Below are 16179 nucleotides of genomic sequence, written 5' to 3'. Positions count from 1 at the left end.
TTTATATTTATTTTCTCTTGTTCTATTCGGCCTCTTTTTTTTCGGTTTTCCCCATTTCAGCAGCCGCCCATTCTAAAATGAAAAACTCTTTTCACCAGTTGAATTTCAGATTCGGAGATTTCTTTCTCTACTCCATTCTTTCCAACGTTTCTCCCCTCTTTTTCTAGTTTTCAAACTCGGCAACGACAACTTTTTGTCACCTTATTCTTCTTCTTTCGAATCTACCGGTCCCCCCTCTTGTTAGATTAAATTCGGCGTTCAAAGTGCTGTTCCGCTCCTTATTGAGGAAAATCGGGACAAGACACACACACGCACACACAATAAGCGTGTCTGCCTATATATAGAGAGCATCTACCGGATAGGATCGGCAGATCGACTCTTTGTAGATTGTGGGACGACAGAGCAACCACACAAATAACACGTTCGGAATGCCTATGTGCTGCCCTTTCGCCTGAGATAGGTGCGCGCGGTAGAGATTTACATCGCCATCCAAACTATTCTCTTTTTCTTCCGACTTGATTATTATTATTATACCTATCTCTCCTAGGGTATTGTATAAGACTTGAATCCCCCCCCTTTTTTAGAATATTCAAAAATTCCTATAATTTGTTTCTTGGGTTATCCAATTTTTTGTTTTCTGGCTGCTGCTGCTGCTGCTGCAGTCGACAAATAAATGACAACCGGAAGACGGCCGTCTCCCATCAAGAGATATTCATTCATCAAAAGGAAAATAAAAAACAAAAAGCTACCCGACAACAAATGCATAACTCTATTAGTGGCTACTGACATTTGTGACATCGGCCTCTCTGTCTGGCTGGGTCCGAGCGATAGATAACCAACGATTTCAAATCTTTTAATAGGGAAACTAGTCAAGAGCTCAGAGGGGAGAGAATACAAGGGACCAATGAAACAAGGTATCTCCCTCCTAACCTGTTGTCTAAGGGCTAAGCAGTTGAAAGAGAAAGGACCACAAGAAGAGAGAGAGGAGACCACCAGGTCAGGTTTCATCGTGGAGGGTCAGCGCGCAAGAGGAATATAAGCTAACCCTCAACTTATTGAAACTAGACAAGGAACTATGGAAGGCAACGAGAACAAGGCCAATGGGATCGTTCGGCAGTTTTCTTTCCGAGAGAAAAAAGAAAAAAAAACATTGGGCCTTGTGTTTGTAAAGGAATTAAGAGGTCGGTAACGGAAAAAAACAACAACAAATAAACAGGAGAGCTGCTTTGTTATTATTATTACTATACACACCACGTCTGAGTTGAAATAGACTCGGGAGGTTTGAATGACTTTCGAGAATCTGTTGGGAGGACCCGGCCCGACAGATACACGCACAGACTCACGCCATTTTCGGGCGGGAATTTCAAATCGACAAAAGACAGGAAACGCAACATAAGATGATGGATCGCCGTTATAACAATTCGAGCTTCAAACGCGCTATTCGACACGCAAAGACACGGACACCTAACAGGTTAATCATGAAATCCGCCATGACGTCCAAAAATCTAAAAATTCAATTGTTTCTTTTTTCATCAATAATCCTACAATTATACGACGATAGAAATCATTTCCCAGAGACTGCCAGTCTCATTCCATTAGGAGAAGATGAGAAACGAGAAGGAGGAGAGCCTTTTCAGGCCCGATGATTTATTCGAGGTAGGCGGGGACGCTCAAGGGGTTTGTTAGAGGCTGCTGACTGGTGCACTCTCGAGAAATTGAATACCTATAAGAGCCATTTTACAACTGTATAAATCATCGGGATTCCATCGTTAGCGAGTTCCCAACATCTTCTTTCATTTTCCATTTCAAAGAATTCTTCAAGATTTCTATCCCATCCGCTTTATACCCCACCCGCATTTGGCCTATACCTGCAACAAACCCGTTGAAAAAGTATAGCGCAAAAAAAAAAAAAACAACAACAAAGGTGTAGAATCGTCTTCAACCAACGGGAAGTGAAAATAGCGGTGTGTGAATTTTAGGGTGAAATAATAATCTCCTCGATCCCAAAAAACGTTACTCCACCTTCGGATGTGTCAACCCCACACACAATCTTTCTTCCCACATATAGACACATGAATATGTAAAGGCGGGGAATTCGAAATGAATCCGGATGTCGCTCTTCTTGCCGAGTCTCTTTGCACGAAGAGATTGAGACGGATTTGAATCCGGCCTTCTCGCGACACTCCGGTTACAAAAGGCAACCTGATGTGTTGTTGTCTTCTTCTACCAGCCCTACACACACACCCTCCCTTTGTCGGAGTCGTCCCCTCCATCTTCTCTCTTCTTTTCTTCACGTTCTCTTTAAAAAAGGGCGGGCGACACGCGGTGGGAGGTTAGTTGAAGAGAGAGAAAAAGAAACAGTTGAAACATCATAGTCAGCAGAGAAAAAAGACAAACCAAAAGGAAAAATGGGACCGAGAGATTGATATCATTATTTGATACCTGCGACGACCGGGAATACAAACAAATATCCTCTTCTTCTCTTTTTCTGTTCTCTCAATTTCTTCCAGACAAAACTATAAACTCCCACCCGAATTAAAATTGAATAACATCAATTGGTAGGCCTAAACTATCAAATGTCATCCCTCTCTCCGTGAATTCAATTTTGTTAATTTGACAATTGTTCAGAAATGATCCACCGGATGAAATGAAAAAAAAAACGTCGAGTTTGTCAAAGGGTTTAACTACTACTAGTTAACAGCCCCCGAAAAATAAGAAAAACAAAACGGACGTCTAACTGAATGGAACAATGAAACTCTGGTTGTTGTGTTGACGCTCCTGTCCCATCCGTTCACTTCAACGTCGTGAATGTTCGTTACGTCAAAAGATGGAAATAAAGAGAGAGAGTCTGATGTGAGAGGGAAGAGATCACGGATAGAAAGGGGGGTGGATAGAGGGGAAAAAAAGAGACCGGAGACCAAGAGAGATGGCACACAGGAAGAAGAGGGCGCGCGTTGGCGTGGCTGACTTTGCGTTTTTTTCTTTCCCCCCGTTTCACCTCCCCCCTTTCTAAAACACATTTTCTACAAGAAGGAAAAATAAAATAAAATGAAAACTTTTTCTTTTTTTCAGTTATAGGGAGGGAGAATATAAGGCAATATTATGAAGAGAGTGTTTCATATAAATGACAACTTCCGTCGCGCGCCCAAGCAGGAATTACAAAATAATAAAATTCGACAAAAATATCAACCGTCTTCCACTTCATCCTCCCTCTCGCTCCCCTATTTATCCATCCCATTCACCCTTTCATCATCATCATCATCTTTTCTGTGGTCAAAGTGCGTGTACAGTCTAAATAATAATAATATCATCAAAGGGAAAAAGGGTATGATGCGTATAAACGGCATTTAACGGCGACGTAGGAATCGTGCCCGCCGCCTATAAGCTAGTCGAACGGATTAGCCTACACAATCAGACCGTATACAACATACAGGCCTTGTGTATATAAACCGGGATAATTTAACAAATATCCTCAACGTTTTCTCCAAAAGGTTCTTAAGGTAATAAGTTTGTTTGTCGATTACTTTTTTTTTCAAACGCTTGCCACGGTTTCGGGGAACGTGTGCAAGTCGAATTGAAATTCACGGAATCAAAATTAAAGGTATACATACAACAAACGGAAGAAATAGAAAGAAGAAGAAGAAGAAACAAGTCAGCGTTGGAGACTCACTTTTTTTCTTGGAATCGTCTCCACTTCCGCTGCCTCCCGATGACATGTGCATCATTTGCGCGTTCTGATGCATCTGCTGCTGCTGCTGCTGCGAGCCCTGCGGACCCATGCCACCAGGGCCGTTCACGTCCATGCTGATCATTCGGGTGGAGTCGCTACTCAGCTCGTCGTCCTCTTCACCTGTTTCCCCACCTAAAACTGGAAAAAACAAAAACAAAACAAAATCTCAATGAGTATCAAAATGTCTCGAAATTCCAGCGTGTGAGAAAACGTCCATTTCAAATTGCCTAGTGGATGGAGCAACGATTACAGGCGGGGGAGGAAATCCTATTTGAAAATGGGAAACATTCTCCCTCAGTCGAGAGAGAAAAAGAGAGAGAATAAATAGATAGTAATATCTATTTCGGAGATGAGAGAAATGACACGTTTCTCACGTTGGGCTATGACGCACCATCATCGACATTGAAGTGGACGACACTCAACAGATGGAAGGGATGGAAAGAGAAGGGACGATGATGACACAATCGCTGCAATAAAAACCAAACAGTCCAACACGAAATAACACAGGGAAAGACGAGTATCAGTCGTCAACAACAACAACAAAAAAAAGATGGGCAAGAGAAATGTTTATGACGGGACAGGCCTAGGCCTACCCTAACCTATCCAGCAAATGTTTCAATTTCTTTAGAAAATTGGAGTCGCCCATCACTCAAAGGAAGTTGGGTTCAATTTTTCACAGACTTCCGCGTCTATGTACATTTTGGTCAACAACTTGATCCACGGGTAGGTGGAAACAAACGAGACAATTTCAAAATGGTTATGAACTACCTTTACTCCCGTCGAGTATACCGATGCTGGTATTAACAGCTATGCAACAGGTGGTCGGCACAGAAGAGATTCGAGACTTATTTGGAGACAAAAATAATAAAAAAAAAACTAAAAGCCGAAAAAGAAGAAGAAGTGATATTTAACACGAGTCTAGTCCAAGTAGAAGCTGGTAGCCTACTACCAGCTCGTTTGAGCAAAATATGTATATGCAATAACAACAAGATTGTGAAAATCTCTCCGGTTTTTCTCGAAGCTAATTCAGTGCCGGAGAACGGCGTTTTCTTGTTTAAGGATTTTCCCTGGCGTCTCTTTTTGAAAATTTCGCTCGTCTTTTTCCTCCGAGAAAAATGTAAAAAAAAAACGCAAAGAAAATTGAGGAAAAAAGAAAAGAGGTAGGTACATAGATATTAATAAGCGGGCATTGGGCCAAACTGATGGCACACGATTGTGGTTTTTTTTTGTTCTTTTCCTTTTTTCTCCCCGAAACAATTTTCTATTTCATTTTCTCCTGTGTGTGGGTATTTCTTTCTTTTTTCTCCGCTGTTTTGTCTTCACGACTTCACGGGGTTCACGTGTTAACGAGAGGCCCGCGGTGAGGAGAGGCTCGGGTTCCACCATCAAAAAGTTCCAGAGAAAAAAAAAAAATCTCCTGGACCGTCCCGACCGACTCCCCGGCGGCTTAGACTGCCCCATTCTCTCATAGGCCTACCGCGGACGTAAATGTATACCTTGTTTGCCTTTAGACAATTTTGTGTTCCACAAAGAAAAGACCAGGAACAAAAAAAAAACACACACACCGCTTTGGATTTAGAAAAAAAAAGAACCCCTTTTCCTATTATCCCCTTATTATTGACCTCTTCATATCTATAATTCCAATGAGGATCGACCAGTGGATGTCTTAACCGTTGCGTCAGATGTTGTGGAGGGTTGGAAATAAAAAACAAGACCTCACATGATGGACCCTTGGTCGATCCGGCCGTGTTCATAAATAGCCGAGCGCGCATCCAGTTGATTGTTTCAAATATGTAATTCTCCTCCTACCGAAATAAAAGGGAGACGAGCTCAAACAACGACACGAATTTACATCTTTCACCTCGAGCTGTTTAGACATGATAATATAGAGCATTCCACGGCTCCCAGATTTTTCGTTTGATTCAAAGGAGGAGAGCCGATGAGCGGCGGCGAGATGTAGACCACGCCATAACGCGGTTATATTATTGTAAAGCGAGTGTTGATTTTGACATAACAGCGTAATGTCCCCCACCCCCCTCCCCTTCCCCTGGGGGATCAGAGCCATCGGGAGCGCAAAAGGAAAAATAAAAAAAGCGTCTCCTCCCTTTCTGTTTAGTCGACAAAATCTTTTTAAACAAATCAACAGAGATTTACGCAACACATACAAAAGCTGCGTGACGACCGCCGTCGGAAAATTGTCAAGTGGTCTAAGTACGTTAAGCCGGCAACCTTCCACTCGTTTACAGCATCCCATCGACACAAATGGTGACCACACACATACACACACACACATGCAAGAGACACAAAAAGTCCTGTTGCAAAATAAAAAAACAAAATTTCTCGAAATTGGTGCAACAAAAGACGGAAAGGAAAATCAACTCAATATAATAATTTTCAATTGTAAAAAAGACGACGGCAGCCAGACTTTAGCTGCCGGCCACCATCGTGCTGGCCTTCTGCGCTAGTCGCTCTTTTTCGTCCATTTCTCTAGACACGGAGTGGCGATAATCCTCAAGACATGATGGCCAAGTCTTAACGATAAGAAAGGAAGGTTAAAAAAGAGCTGAAAGCTCGTCTTCGTTATAGACTATTTCTTCGACTCTCCTGAATGAAATCAAAAGACACTCGACGGCGCCACTTGTTGCGTAATCCCCCTGACTCATTTTCCGCCACTTAATTGACAGTCAACTCAACTGTCGCTAGTGAGTGACGAGGGCATCAAATAGGCCGTGGCGGGTGGTCCCGACAGAGTCCAACAAAAATCGTCAACCCTTTTTTCCTGTCTGTTTCTCTTTTGACAAATTCAAGTAAAAGTTTGAAGGCAAAGAAAAAATGGAAAAAAGACAAACCGGTCGCTCCTTTCGTGGCTGCCCCGGTCACAACGTCTATACAAATGTCGCTGTAATAATAACGAACGACGTAGTGAAGCTTCTTTCGAGCGATCATAACACTATCTCCCGGAGCGGCTCGTGCCCCCACCGATGCCCTAGCTCCATTAACACACAACTGTCGAACGCCTGGCCTGTAATTACACGGTTACAACGACGGTTCCAAATAAGGCAAACGAGAAGAAGATTACAAAGGAGAAGGGACTAAAAAAAGAGATTCTTCTCTCCCTTTTTTTTCTTTTTACCCAAATAATCGTAATCATAATCAATAATCATAACAATAAATAATGTAAAAAGAACTGAAAAGAGGGAGAAACTAAGACAGCCACTAGAGAGTAGTTTTTAATTGAATCAAAAGCCTGCTTCTTTTGAACACGGGCGTTGGAAAAAAAGAGAGTTTCTATCTAGGCAATTGTCACTTTTTGGCTGTTGAGTTTTGCAAGTTGTTGCCCGACACTGGCATCGACATCTCCACAGAGAGCAGAGCCGGGCTGATATGAAAAAAAAATAATAAAAAAATGTCGTCAACTCACCAAAGTGCGGGTGGAATAGCGTCGCCGTGATGAACAACCAAACAAGAACCAATATAAAAATCAAAATAACTCCGCCGGATCCCCTCTCGAAATCGAGCGAATTAATTCGGCAAGGAGATGACCGATAAAACAAACAAACAAATGGATCGAACTGTTATCACACGGTGCAGGTGATGACACTGATTCCAAGTCCGAAAGAGCAAACGTTAAACGGCGTTTGGGGGGAGCGAGAGCGAGTCGATAAGTCCAAATAACTGGCGTCAAACACACAAGTCACACATCAATCGGCTAAATCAAACGGATGATATAATCTCGTTGTCGTTTCGAACGATTGGCGCACACTGATCAAAAGACGTCGTCGTACGATTAGCTGGAAAGAGATGATGAGGTGCTGATACTAATGACGGGGTGGAGGTGATGACGAATGGGCAAACAAAATTGGGGAGCGTCGCGGTGTGCGTCTGTCCAACGCTCCAGCAGCCATGCAACTACGACCGAAAACTCTGCCGCAGTGCGGAACAACAAGAGTCGCGGGAAGAGGTTGGTCTCTCGCTCTTACTCCCCTTTACCTGCAACACCTGCTCCGGCACACACACACACACACACATCCTCCTGAGGGTGGGTCGGCGGCGGTGGTGGGTGGATAGAGGAGGGGGCTACCACCCGCTACCTGTTGAGAGAGAGAGAGGGGGGACCGTGTTGGGCCAAAGTCGCTCCAGCACCACCGGGAGGAAAGATGGGAGAAAGTAAAGGAAGGAAAAATGGGCGGTAGGGAGGTGGTTATGCCACTGTTTCCCGAACGATGGCGGCGGGATTAAGAGGGTGGGCAAGGAGGGTGATGGAATAAGAAAACATTTTCGGTGGGGGGAAAAAATAAAAACCAGCCCAAAATCAAGAACCCGAGGCGATGGGAGGACGGCGCTGAGTCGACTCGCCATTGGTGGAGACGCCGAAAACGTCAAGAAAAAAGAACAACTCCTCCGACGCGCAATTACCGCCGGCCCCCGACTCTTAATCTCATTGGTCCTCATAGACTAGGAGCTCTCAGAGAAAAAAAGGGAAAAAAAAGGGAAAAGAATAAAAAAGACTAAAAATAATTTTTCGGACAAATAAAATGCGCAGCACCCAGACGATAAAAAAATAACAACAGCTTCAACAAAAAAGAAAAAAAAACGAGTCGTACACGCAACAGGCTGTCCACCGCCTTTATATACGAAACTTCGTGCAACATCACGATTCTTTTGTTTCAACTTTCAAATTCAAATTTGTTTGGGGCTTTTATTTTTTAACTTTTAAAAAAGAGGAATCGGCCACAATGAGCGTTTGTGCCAACGGTTTTCTTTTTCCATCCCGTTTCATTACATTGTTGCGTTTTCGTTCCTGGCAAATAACGTAACTTACACGGACGTCATAAATAAGCGCGCTGGATTTGAACGCGCGAACCTTTCACATCTCGCAACTGTCCAGCATCTCACACATTCCCTGCGCATTTTCTCCTGGCCAGCTCATCGCAGACTCGCAAAGTCGTCAAAAATCACGGCCCATGCAAATAATAACAACTCGGTGCCAATAATAGGGACGCGCGGGGCAGGTAGGGGAGCAGTATTGGGCAATATGAAGATGAACAACACATCATCTTTCCCATCGGCTAACAATACGAGATCCCTATCACACTGCTGCACATATAAAGGGAAATATAATTTTAAAAATAATAAAAAAAACAGGACCGACCTTTACGTTGCGATTTCCTTTATCGATTTCGCCATGACGACCGCTGTACCATTTGAACTCGGCAAATTGACACGATGCCAACTTTAGCCGGTGTGGTGAAGTAATTTTGAAATGAGCCGTTGATGCGTCGGGCATTTTTCCGCACGCCCGAGAGAGTCGAGATGTTCTTCTTCTGTTTGTCGCCTTCCCCTTTTGGTTTTCTTTTATTATTGGTCATCATCGGGTAGGGAGAAAAAAAACCCAAAATAATCCAAACGAGGAGAAATAAGGAGCCCGGACGGTTTTTGGGGTTTTTATTGGACCCGAGCGCTGCTTATTCGATATTCGGCGGCGGCAGCAGCAGCAGCTTGAAGAGCACACAAGTTGATGGCCAAGAGTAGTAGCAGAGCAGGAGGACTTTCAGCCACATGAGAAAGGGTTCCGATGATGAGATCGGCGACCTGTTGTAAACACAAAAGAGAATAAATGCATAAATAAATAAAATTACAACTTTTTTCTCGGGACGCGGCGACGAAATTGATCACTTCGTCTATTTTTATATGACGGGCACCTCGGTCCTCTTTTTTTCCCGCTTCTATTCCTCATCTGATTCGTTTCATCCCTTTCGTTTGATTTAAACAAAACATACTCCATGACCCGAACTTCTCGTTTTCTCGACAAATCCTTCCAGATATTAGAGGGTAGCTACTAGCTAGCCACCATTGTCGGCGTTTGATAAAACAACAGCCCGGCATGTGATGCTGTGACAATGTTAATCTATTTGTCGACACATCGACAGCGCCTTTGATGGCTATCATCATTCCAATCATCCGATCCAGCGCTGGATTCAGCCGACCGCCGTACTACCGCAGCTGAATATCTTAAAAGTCTCCAGATATGCTCTAGCTCACGAATAATGCCATTTTTGTTTTTACCTGCCTTTGGCGCGAAACTCAAAAAAGGAAATGAAGAGACGGGCAAAATAAAAACGGCAGGAGATCGTAGACCGTTTTGCCCAGTGATAATATCGTAATATTTGGCGCCATTTTCAATGTCAATCCGTTCTCCGAGACGAGCCAATAAAAACAAACACGGACGTTTTATTGGTATCCTACAACTGTAGAAAGACGTGGGAAACGACGAAAAGGCAAATATTACCATAAGCAAGAGTTGAAAGTCCCTTTAAAAAAGTGGGAAAAAACAAAAGGGGAATCGGGAATTCCTGATGATGCAACGCTATTTACTAGGAAGCGGGATCGGGAGCAAAAACTTGGACTTGTTATTGAACCCTTCACCATCACGTTGGCCGCACACTTTAGCCACCCACTAGATATCATCAAATCGTCGCCGGCTCTCTTGTCTTTTTCCCGTGTTGTTTATTGATTTATTTATTTCTACCACTTAATGGGGTTGAGGGTCCCATAAAAGTGGGAAGACAAAAAACAAACAAGATGAAAAACGACAGCGTTGCAGAGTGAACGAGAACTTATTAGTACCACACGCCAATGTACCCTGGCGGATTCTTCCATCGGGCATCACACACACAAGAAGAAAAAAAAGACATGTCAAAGTGTTGCGACATCTTTGACAGTTTCAAACTTTTTAATTTATTTTTTGTCCTGTAAATCTTGTCAAACGTTCTTTTAAAAAACCTGCAACGATGGCGTAAAAGGTCCGGCAATCGAAGTTGAAATGACGGGTTGGCGAAAGAGTTGATCACTAGCCAACTTTTAAGAACTTTTGGGGAGGGATAACAACAATAACTGGGGGAAACAACATTGTTACTAGACGCCATTCCGCAAGTTTGATGGCGTTTCGTTCCATCGCCCCTCTTGGTCTCTATCTCTATCTCTCCTACGGTCCCTTATTCAATAAAGAAAAGTATTTCTATACCGTCGTATGTATAGCAATAATAATAATCATAATAATAATACGGCCAAACATTATTATTGCACACAAAACGATCGCGTGCCAAGAGCGGCGGCGTATATATCGATAAGATATTGCAGCAACTATAAACAAAAACACACACACACACACAAAAATGCGAAGCAAAAAAAAAACAACAACTTCTGAACTGTCGTAATAATGTCGGAGATAGGAGAAATAAGACGCTTTCTTATTTTCACCTTTTTCTTTTTAATAAATGACGCGCCGTATTTCTAATTCCAATTTATCTTGGCCAGCCGAAAATTAGCGCCCTTGTATAAAAGGGATTTGAAACGTCGTGTAAATTCGAGATCAATCAAGTTTTGCAAGAAAACAGCGTCTACGCTATATATCCTTTGGCTATTTCAACAGGTATCATATTGCGCCCCAGTCTATAAAAATAATCAACATCACGAGAGAGAAAACTGTTGAATCGTCGGACCGCATCAACTCATTAGTGGCGCTCGAGAAAGAGAAACGGCGTGTGCGAACGGGCGCCGCGCTTATTATTAGGTGTAGAGATCTACAACAACACCGAGGGCTTTCACCTGCCCTTCTGGTCAAGAACAAGAAAAAGGAAAATATTAATAATAATAATCATAAAAAACTAACATTTAACGACTGATCCCATTTTCAACAACTTTTAGTTTTTTCCTATTTTCCCTACTACCGTGCGAGTTGCACATCTTATCGGCGGTATAGCAATAGGTGTTGTGTGTAGTGAGAGAGCAACAACAGGTAACACCGGGTGGACCTGCTGCTGGGGCGGCGTAGATTATTAAAGTGAAGAGGGAGGAAAAAAAAGACAACCAAAGTTAGTTTTCACCTGGACCCGTGTCAAGTCCCTCCAAAAAATAGAATAAGGGGGCTTGATTCACCCAACGGCATTCAGGGGGATTCAAAATAAAAGCCGTAAACAACAATTTCCCTCTCTCCTCTTAGGTATGCGTAGAAGTACTCCCCTTACATCCGTACGTGAAAGGCGGCATCGTCAAAACAGCGCAACAATATTCGCAATAAAATGGGCTGCTGCTGCTGCTCTTCCGATGACGTCAAACGAACCCCTGGACAACGCGTGTGGTGGCCAGGACCGGGCACTGTTTCAACTTGTTGCAATAAGAAATTCATTGAGGGCGGGTAGAATGAAAAAAAAAAAAGGCAAACGCAGAAAAAAGGGGAAAAATAAAAAGAAGAAACGAAATGATAGAAAAATTGGATCGAGGGGTGGCTATTCTTTTTCCATCTCTACTGTATGTGTGTGTGCCCATGTCTGTGCGCGCGCTAGCATCCGGCCCGGAAATGTGTTTCCTCTTTTCTGCCCGTTTCCATTTTGTGTTGTTGCACTGCATCCCCTCCTCCTCTCCCTCTCTCTCTCATTCCTCTGTCTCCTTTTTGGAACAAATAAAACACGGGGGAAAATAAAATAAAAAAAAAAGGAAAAGAAATAACGTTGCCACTATTGCGTCTGCAGTCAGGAGTTGCAACTGTCACATCACGCAGTCATACATAGTACAGTGCGATGGGTCCGTCTACAGGTAGGATGGATGTCAAGTGCACGTAACTTACGTACCTACGAGGACAGATATAGCCGGACAGGACAGGAGAGAGAGAGGAAAGAATGGGATATCCAAACCGAAAGGAGAGAGAAAAGAGAAAACAATTGAAGACGGTGAAAACGGGCGCGACGAGGAAGCGCGACAGGTGCGCCAGGTGCATAAAAATAGAGGAAGGAAACAACAACAACAACACGAAGTCAAGAAGAAGAAAATCAGAAGGGGACCACAACGGACATCCACTTCAACCTTTGAAAATCGCATCAATCACAACCCTCCCAAAAATAAAAAATCAAATAATAAAATCGTGCAGACGAGTCCCTTTGCCCAGCGTCAAGGTTGAATCGAATGTGGCGCAACATTTATCCCGGAAACCCAGAATATATGCTTGCTCCAATATATCCAACGAAAATCTGAGTCATCTGCATCTATTCATCACAATATCAAAGCGGGAATATAACGACTTGCGCAATTACAAAATAACAAATGACAAAAAAAAAACAGCGCATCCAATATCATAACCACGTACTATCTGGATAACGTTACAGCCTGAAAGGAGGACTGCCATGTGAGCCGGTCTAACTATACACGCATCCACCTTTCGTCTATATACCTGCTCGCACGTGTGTGTCGTTGCGGCAGTGTCAATAACGCGGTTATTCTTCCATCAGAAAAAAAAAAATAAAACAAAAATGTTGTCCTTATTGCGCCCAGCTCCTTGTAGACGGAAAACCCTCGTCAGCCGAGATATATAGCACTTGGATGACAATTCCACCCTCAATACCCTTTTTCGAAGATACCCAAACCGAAAAGAGTAATAATGGGTTGAGGTGGTTATTGTTGTCATCATTTCATCGCGTGCTGGAAATCTAGGAGCTTTTGGTTATCACAAAAAGTTGGGATATAGATTTGTAGCGGTGCGACAACGCGGCGAAAGGACCCAGAAAATGGTTCGACCTTTGGTTCGACATTTGACACCTGCCTTTAGAATTTAGTAGCGCGGCGGCGGTGGCGGTGATGGTGGCATTCGCCGCTGTACAAATTGTCTCACCGCCGCGTTATTTTTTGGAAAAGTCTTGATCGGTTTTAAAGAGTCATCAAACTTACGAGATAGAATAAGAAAGAAACGCCAATCAAATAAAAGACGGCGATATAGAATCCAGTCGTTTCTCACACGATCCGCGGGAAATATCCGCCACGGATGAAGATGCCAGCAAAAGAGCCCACCACCACACCAGTGAATCCCGGAGGCATCGGAAAGAAGAAGAAGAAAATAAACGAAACAAAATGTGAGAAGACTGTGCTATTATTACGATGATGACTACCACTTGAGAAAAACCGATTGGCGATGATGATGTTTTCCCGATATAACTCGAGTTACAATTCATTTTCCAACAGGAAGAAGAGGAAGACGAAAAAAAAAAGTAAAATAATATTTAGGAGGGGCTTGGCCGCCACCGTCCATAGCTGAGAAACAAATTGGTTTGTGCGGCCACGGCCAAAAAGAGGAGAACCCGTTACAACCCGCGTCGTTCAATTCTTATTTTTCTCTTTTTACGGTGAGATGCTTTCCTTCAGACTATTTCTAACCCGCCGAAAGTGCCGACCGCCAGAAAAGAAAGAAAAAAGAAGAGAAAAATGGCTACTTTGAGATCAATTTCGGATGGGAAATGTTATGGCCTTATCTTGTTTTCTTCACTTTTATGAGGAACTTTGAAAGCCCAAACTCTCCTAAAGTCGGATATCGGGCCTCGCTGTCCATTTTCAAATGATACCAGAATATATTTATAGGTTTAGCCATTATTATAGACGACTTTCTTCCAAATAAAGGTAGCAGCCTGCTCTATTTTACCGTTCATTGGGGAAAAAGAAAAAAAAAACGGCGACGTGAGTTCGTGAGCATATTATTATATAGCGCTGGAATAGGACTGCACTACGGAAGGGCAAATGAAATAGGAGGGAAATAACACAAACATTTTGAAAGAAAAGAAAGAGACGCACAGAGGAAGCAGAGAGAGAGGGGGGAGAGATTACATTCGATTTGATTCATTTCGTTTCTTCTATCAGACAAAATGACTATTGTGCGCGGGGTAGGAAGCGGCGGCCCCGTGGAGCAGAGTCGGTTGACGAGATCAACCGTGACGCAGAAATGTAACTAAACACACACACACACACACAACTGTCTGATATAGACTCTGGCCGGCGTGCTCGGCGGGTTCGTAGTCCACTCAAAAAGACTCGGAAAAGGGCCCGGCAGGAGGGTAGTAGAGACCACACCCGTTGCACTTCCGGTGGCTCGACTACAAATGTCCACCTGAATTACATATCATCGCTGCTCTTTCTCTCTCCTCTTCTTTTTATCTGAGCAGCAAAGGATTTTAATTTCTGGCTTCTAAGCTATGCAGCAAGGACCCTGGCTACTCTTTTCCGTCCCTCGGTCCCATGTCAACTAAATAAATATCCAAAACAAGAGACCACCCCCTTTTATATAATCAAAAGGTAAGAAAAGAGATCAATCGTCTTGACTGGAAGAATGCGAAGCACGACTTTTTTTTTACCATCTACCAACTTTTGATTTTGAAAAATCAGCCGGAAGAAGGGGGAAAAAAATGGTCCTCTCGTGCTCGGACCCTTTCACCCCCAAAAAAGGACAACCTCTTCTCTCCAGAGAGAGACAGACAAGTGGAAAAGATAAGAGGGAAATAGAATACGCTGCAGTCGCTGCTATATAGAGACATCAAAAAGTTCCAAAGCATTCTTCGGCCACATCAGTATAGACTGCTGCCAGTCAACCCGTCCAAATTACGGTGGCATTTAAAAAAAACCGAGTCCAAGTTAAAATACAGGCTGCATCTACATAGTTTCGAATGAATGAAACGGGATGATGATAAACAAGATGAAGGAAACCAGCCAACATGCAAACACAATAGATCGTCAACCAGAAAACGAACAAGGTTCTCCTCATTCTTCAATGCAGAGAGACTCGTCGTCATCACCTCTTTTGAAATCAAAGCAAACGACAGGACAGAGACTTGAGACGTTGGGCGCGTTTGTTCTCTTTTCTTCATGATCGGAGCAGCTGTTGAAGCGTTGACAAATTCAATTTGGAATGATGATTTCCAGAAAAAAGCAACAGAATAAGAAGACGAAAAAGAGAGAATGAAAAGAGAGTAGCAGTTCTCCACAGGCTCAAAGAAGAAGAAGAAGAAGGGCAAAGTGCTGGATGCTGGACGTGAAAGTTGTGGTGTCACGTGGGGTCCGCTTATTTGTTATTGTGTATATGGCTGGGGGGGGGGGGGGACCGGACTCGCACATACACAATGAGAATCTATCTCTCCCCCTTCTCTGCCGTGTGATGCAAATGCAGACGATAAAGTGAATAAGGACGTCAAGAAAAAGAACCAAGTTCACGTTTAGAGATATTCACGCGATGATGATGACGTTTCATTTAGCCCAGGCAGAAATGAAATGGGGAAAAAAGAAGCACCATCGACCAACCAGATGCTTATCTGATAGATGTCGTAAAGGAAAAAGAGGGGACATTCTTCGTGATTTCGTTACAAAAATTTTCGAAAAATCTCACATTTTATTTCTTCAAAATTTCATCTTTCTTCTCACAAGTCTCACATGGCCCTATTGTTTAATAGAGAAAAAACAAACCGGCACGCTGCTGTCGTCAATATCGTAAGAATCGATTCCCCCAACAAAAATCGAACAAGGCGAGGAAGGAAGGAAAAAAAAAAACACGCCGCGAAGATTGTAATCGGATGCGACGCTGTAGGTATGTCGCTCGACATCATGACACAACCATCGTATGAAATCATACCACGTATACA

The 16179-nt window shown here is 43.1% G+C and overlaps 1 protein-coding gene across 7 annotated transcripts in view; it reads right to left on the bottom strand.

Annotated features, from left to right (window-relative positions):
• Positions 1–16179, bottom strand: part of LOC124199863 (paired box protein Pax-2-A-like) — a 62134-nt gene that overhangs the window by 21829 nt on the left and 24126 nt on the right. For 3 of the 7 annotated variants that reach the window (XM_046595843.1, XM_046595851.1, XM_046595876.1), the window contains exons 4-5: positions 8883–9322; positions 3671–3868 (exon numbers count right to left, since the gene is read on the bottom strand). In XM_046595843.1, the coding sequence (XP_046451799.1) occupies positions 3671–3812 (142 nt within the window). In that variant the 5' untranslated portion in view covers positions 3813–3868; positions 8883–9322. Of the gene's footprint in view, positions 1–3670; positions 3869–7151; positions 7712–8882; positions 9323–16179 lie in introns of those variants that run through there. The other 4 variants (XM_046595865.1, XM_046595859.1, XM_046595899.1 and 1 more) reach the window with 4 other exon arrangements.

The sequence above is a fragment of the Daphnia pulex genome, chromosome 1 (genome assembly GCF_021134715.1).
Source record: "Daphnia pulex isolate KAP4 chromosome 1, ASM2113471v1".
Taxonomy (NCBI): domain Eukaryota; kingdom Metazoa; phylum Arthropoda; class Branchiopoda; order Diplostraca; family Daphniidae; genus Daphnia; species Daphnia pulex.
The sequence above is the reverse complement of the archived record's forward strand: the minus strand, read 5'-3'. Positions and strand labels throughout refer to the sequence as shown.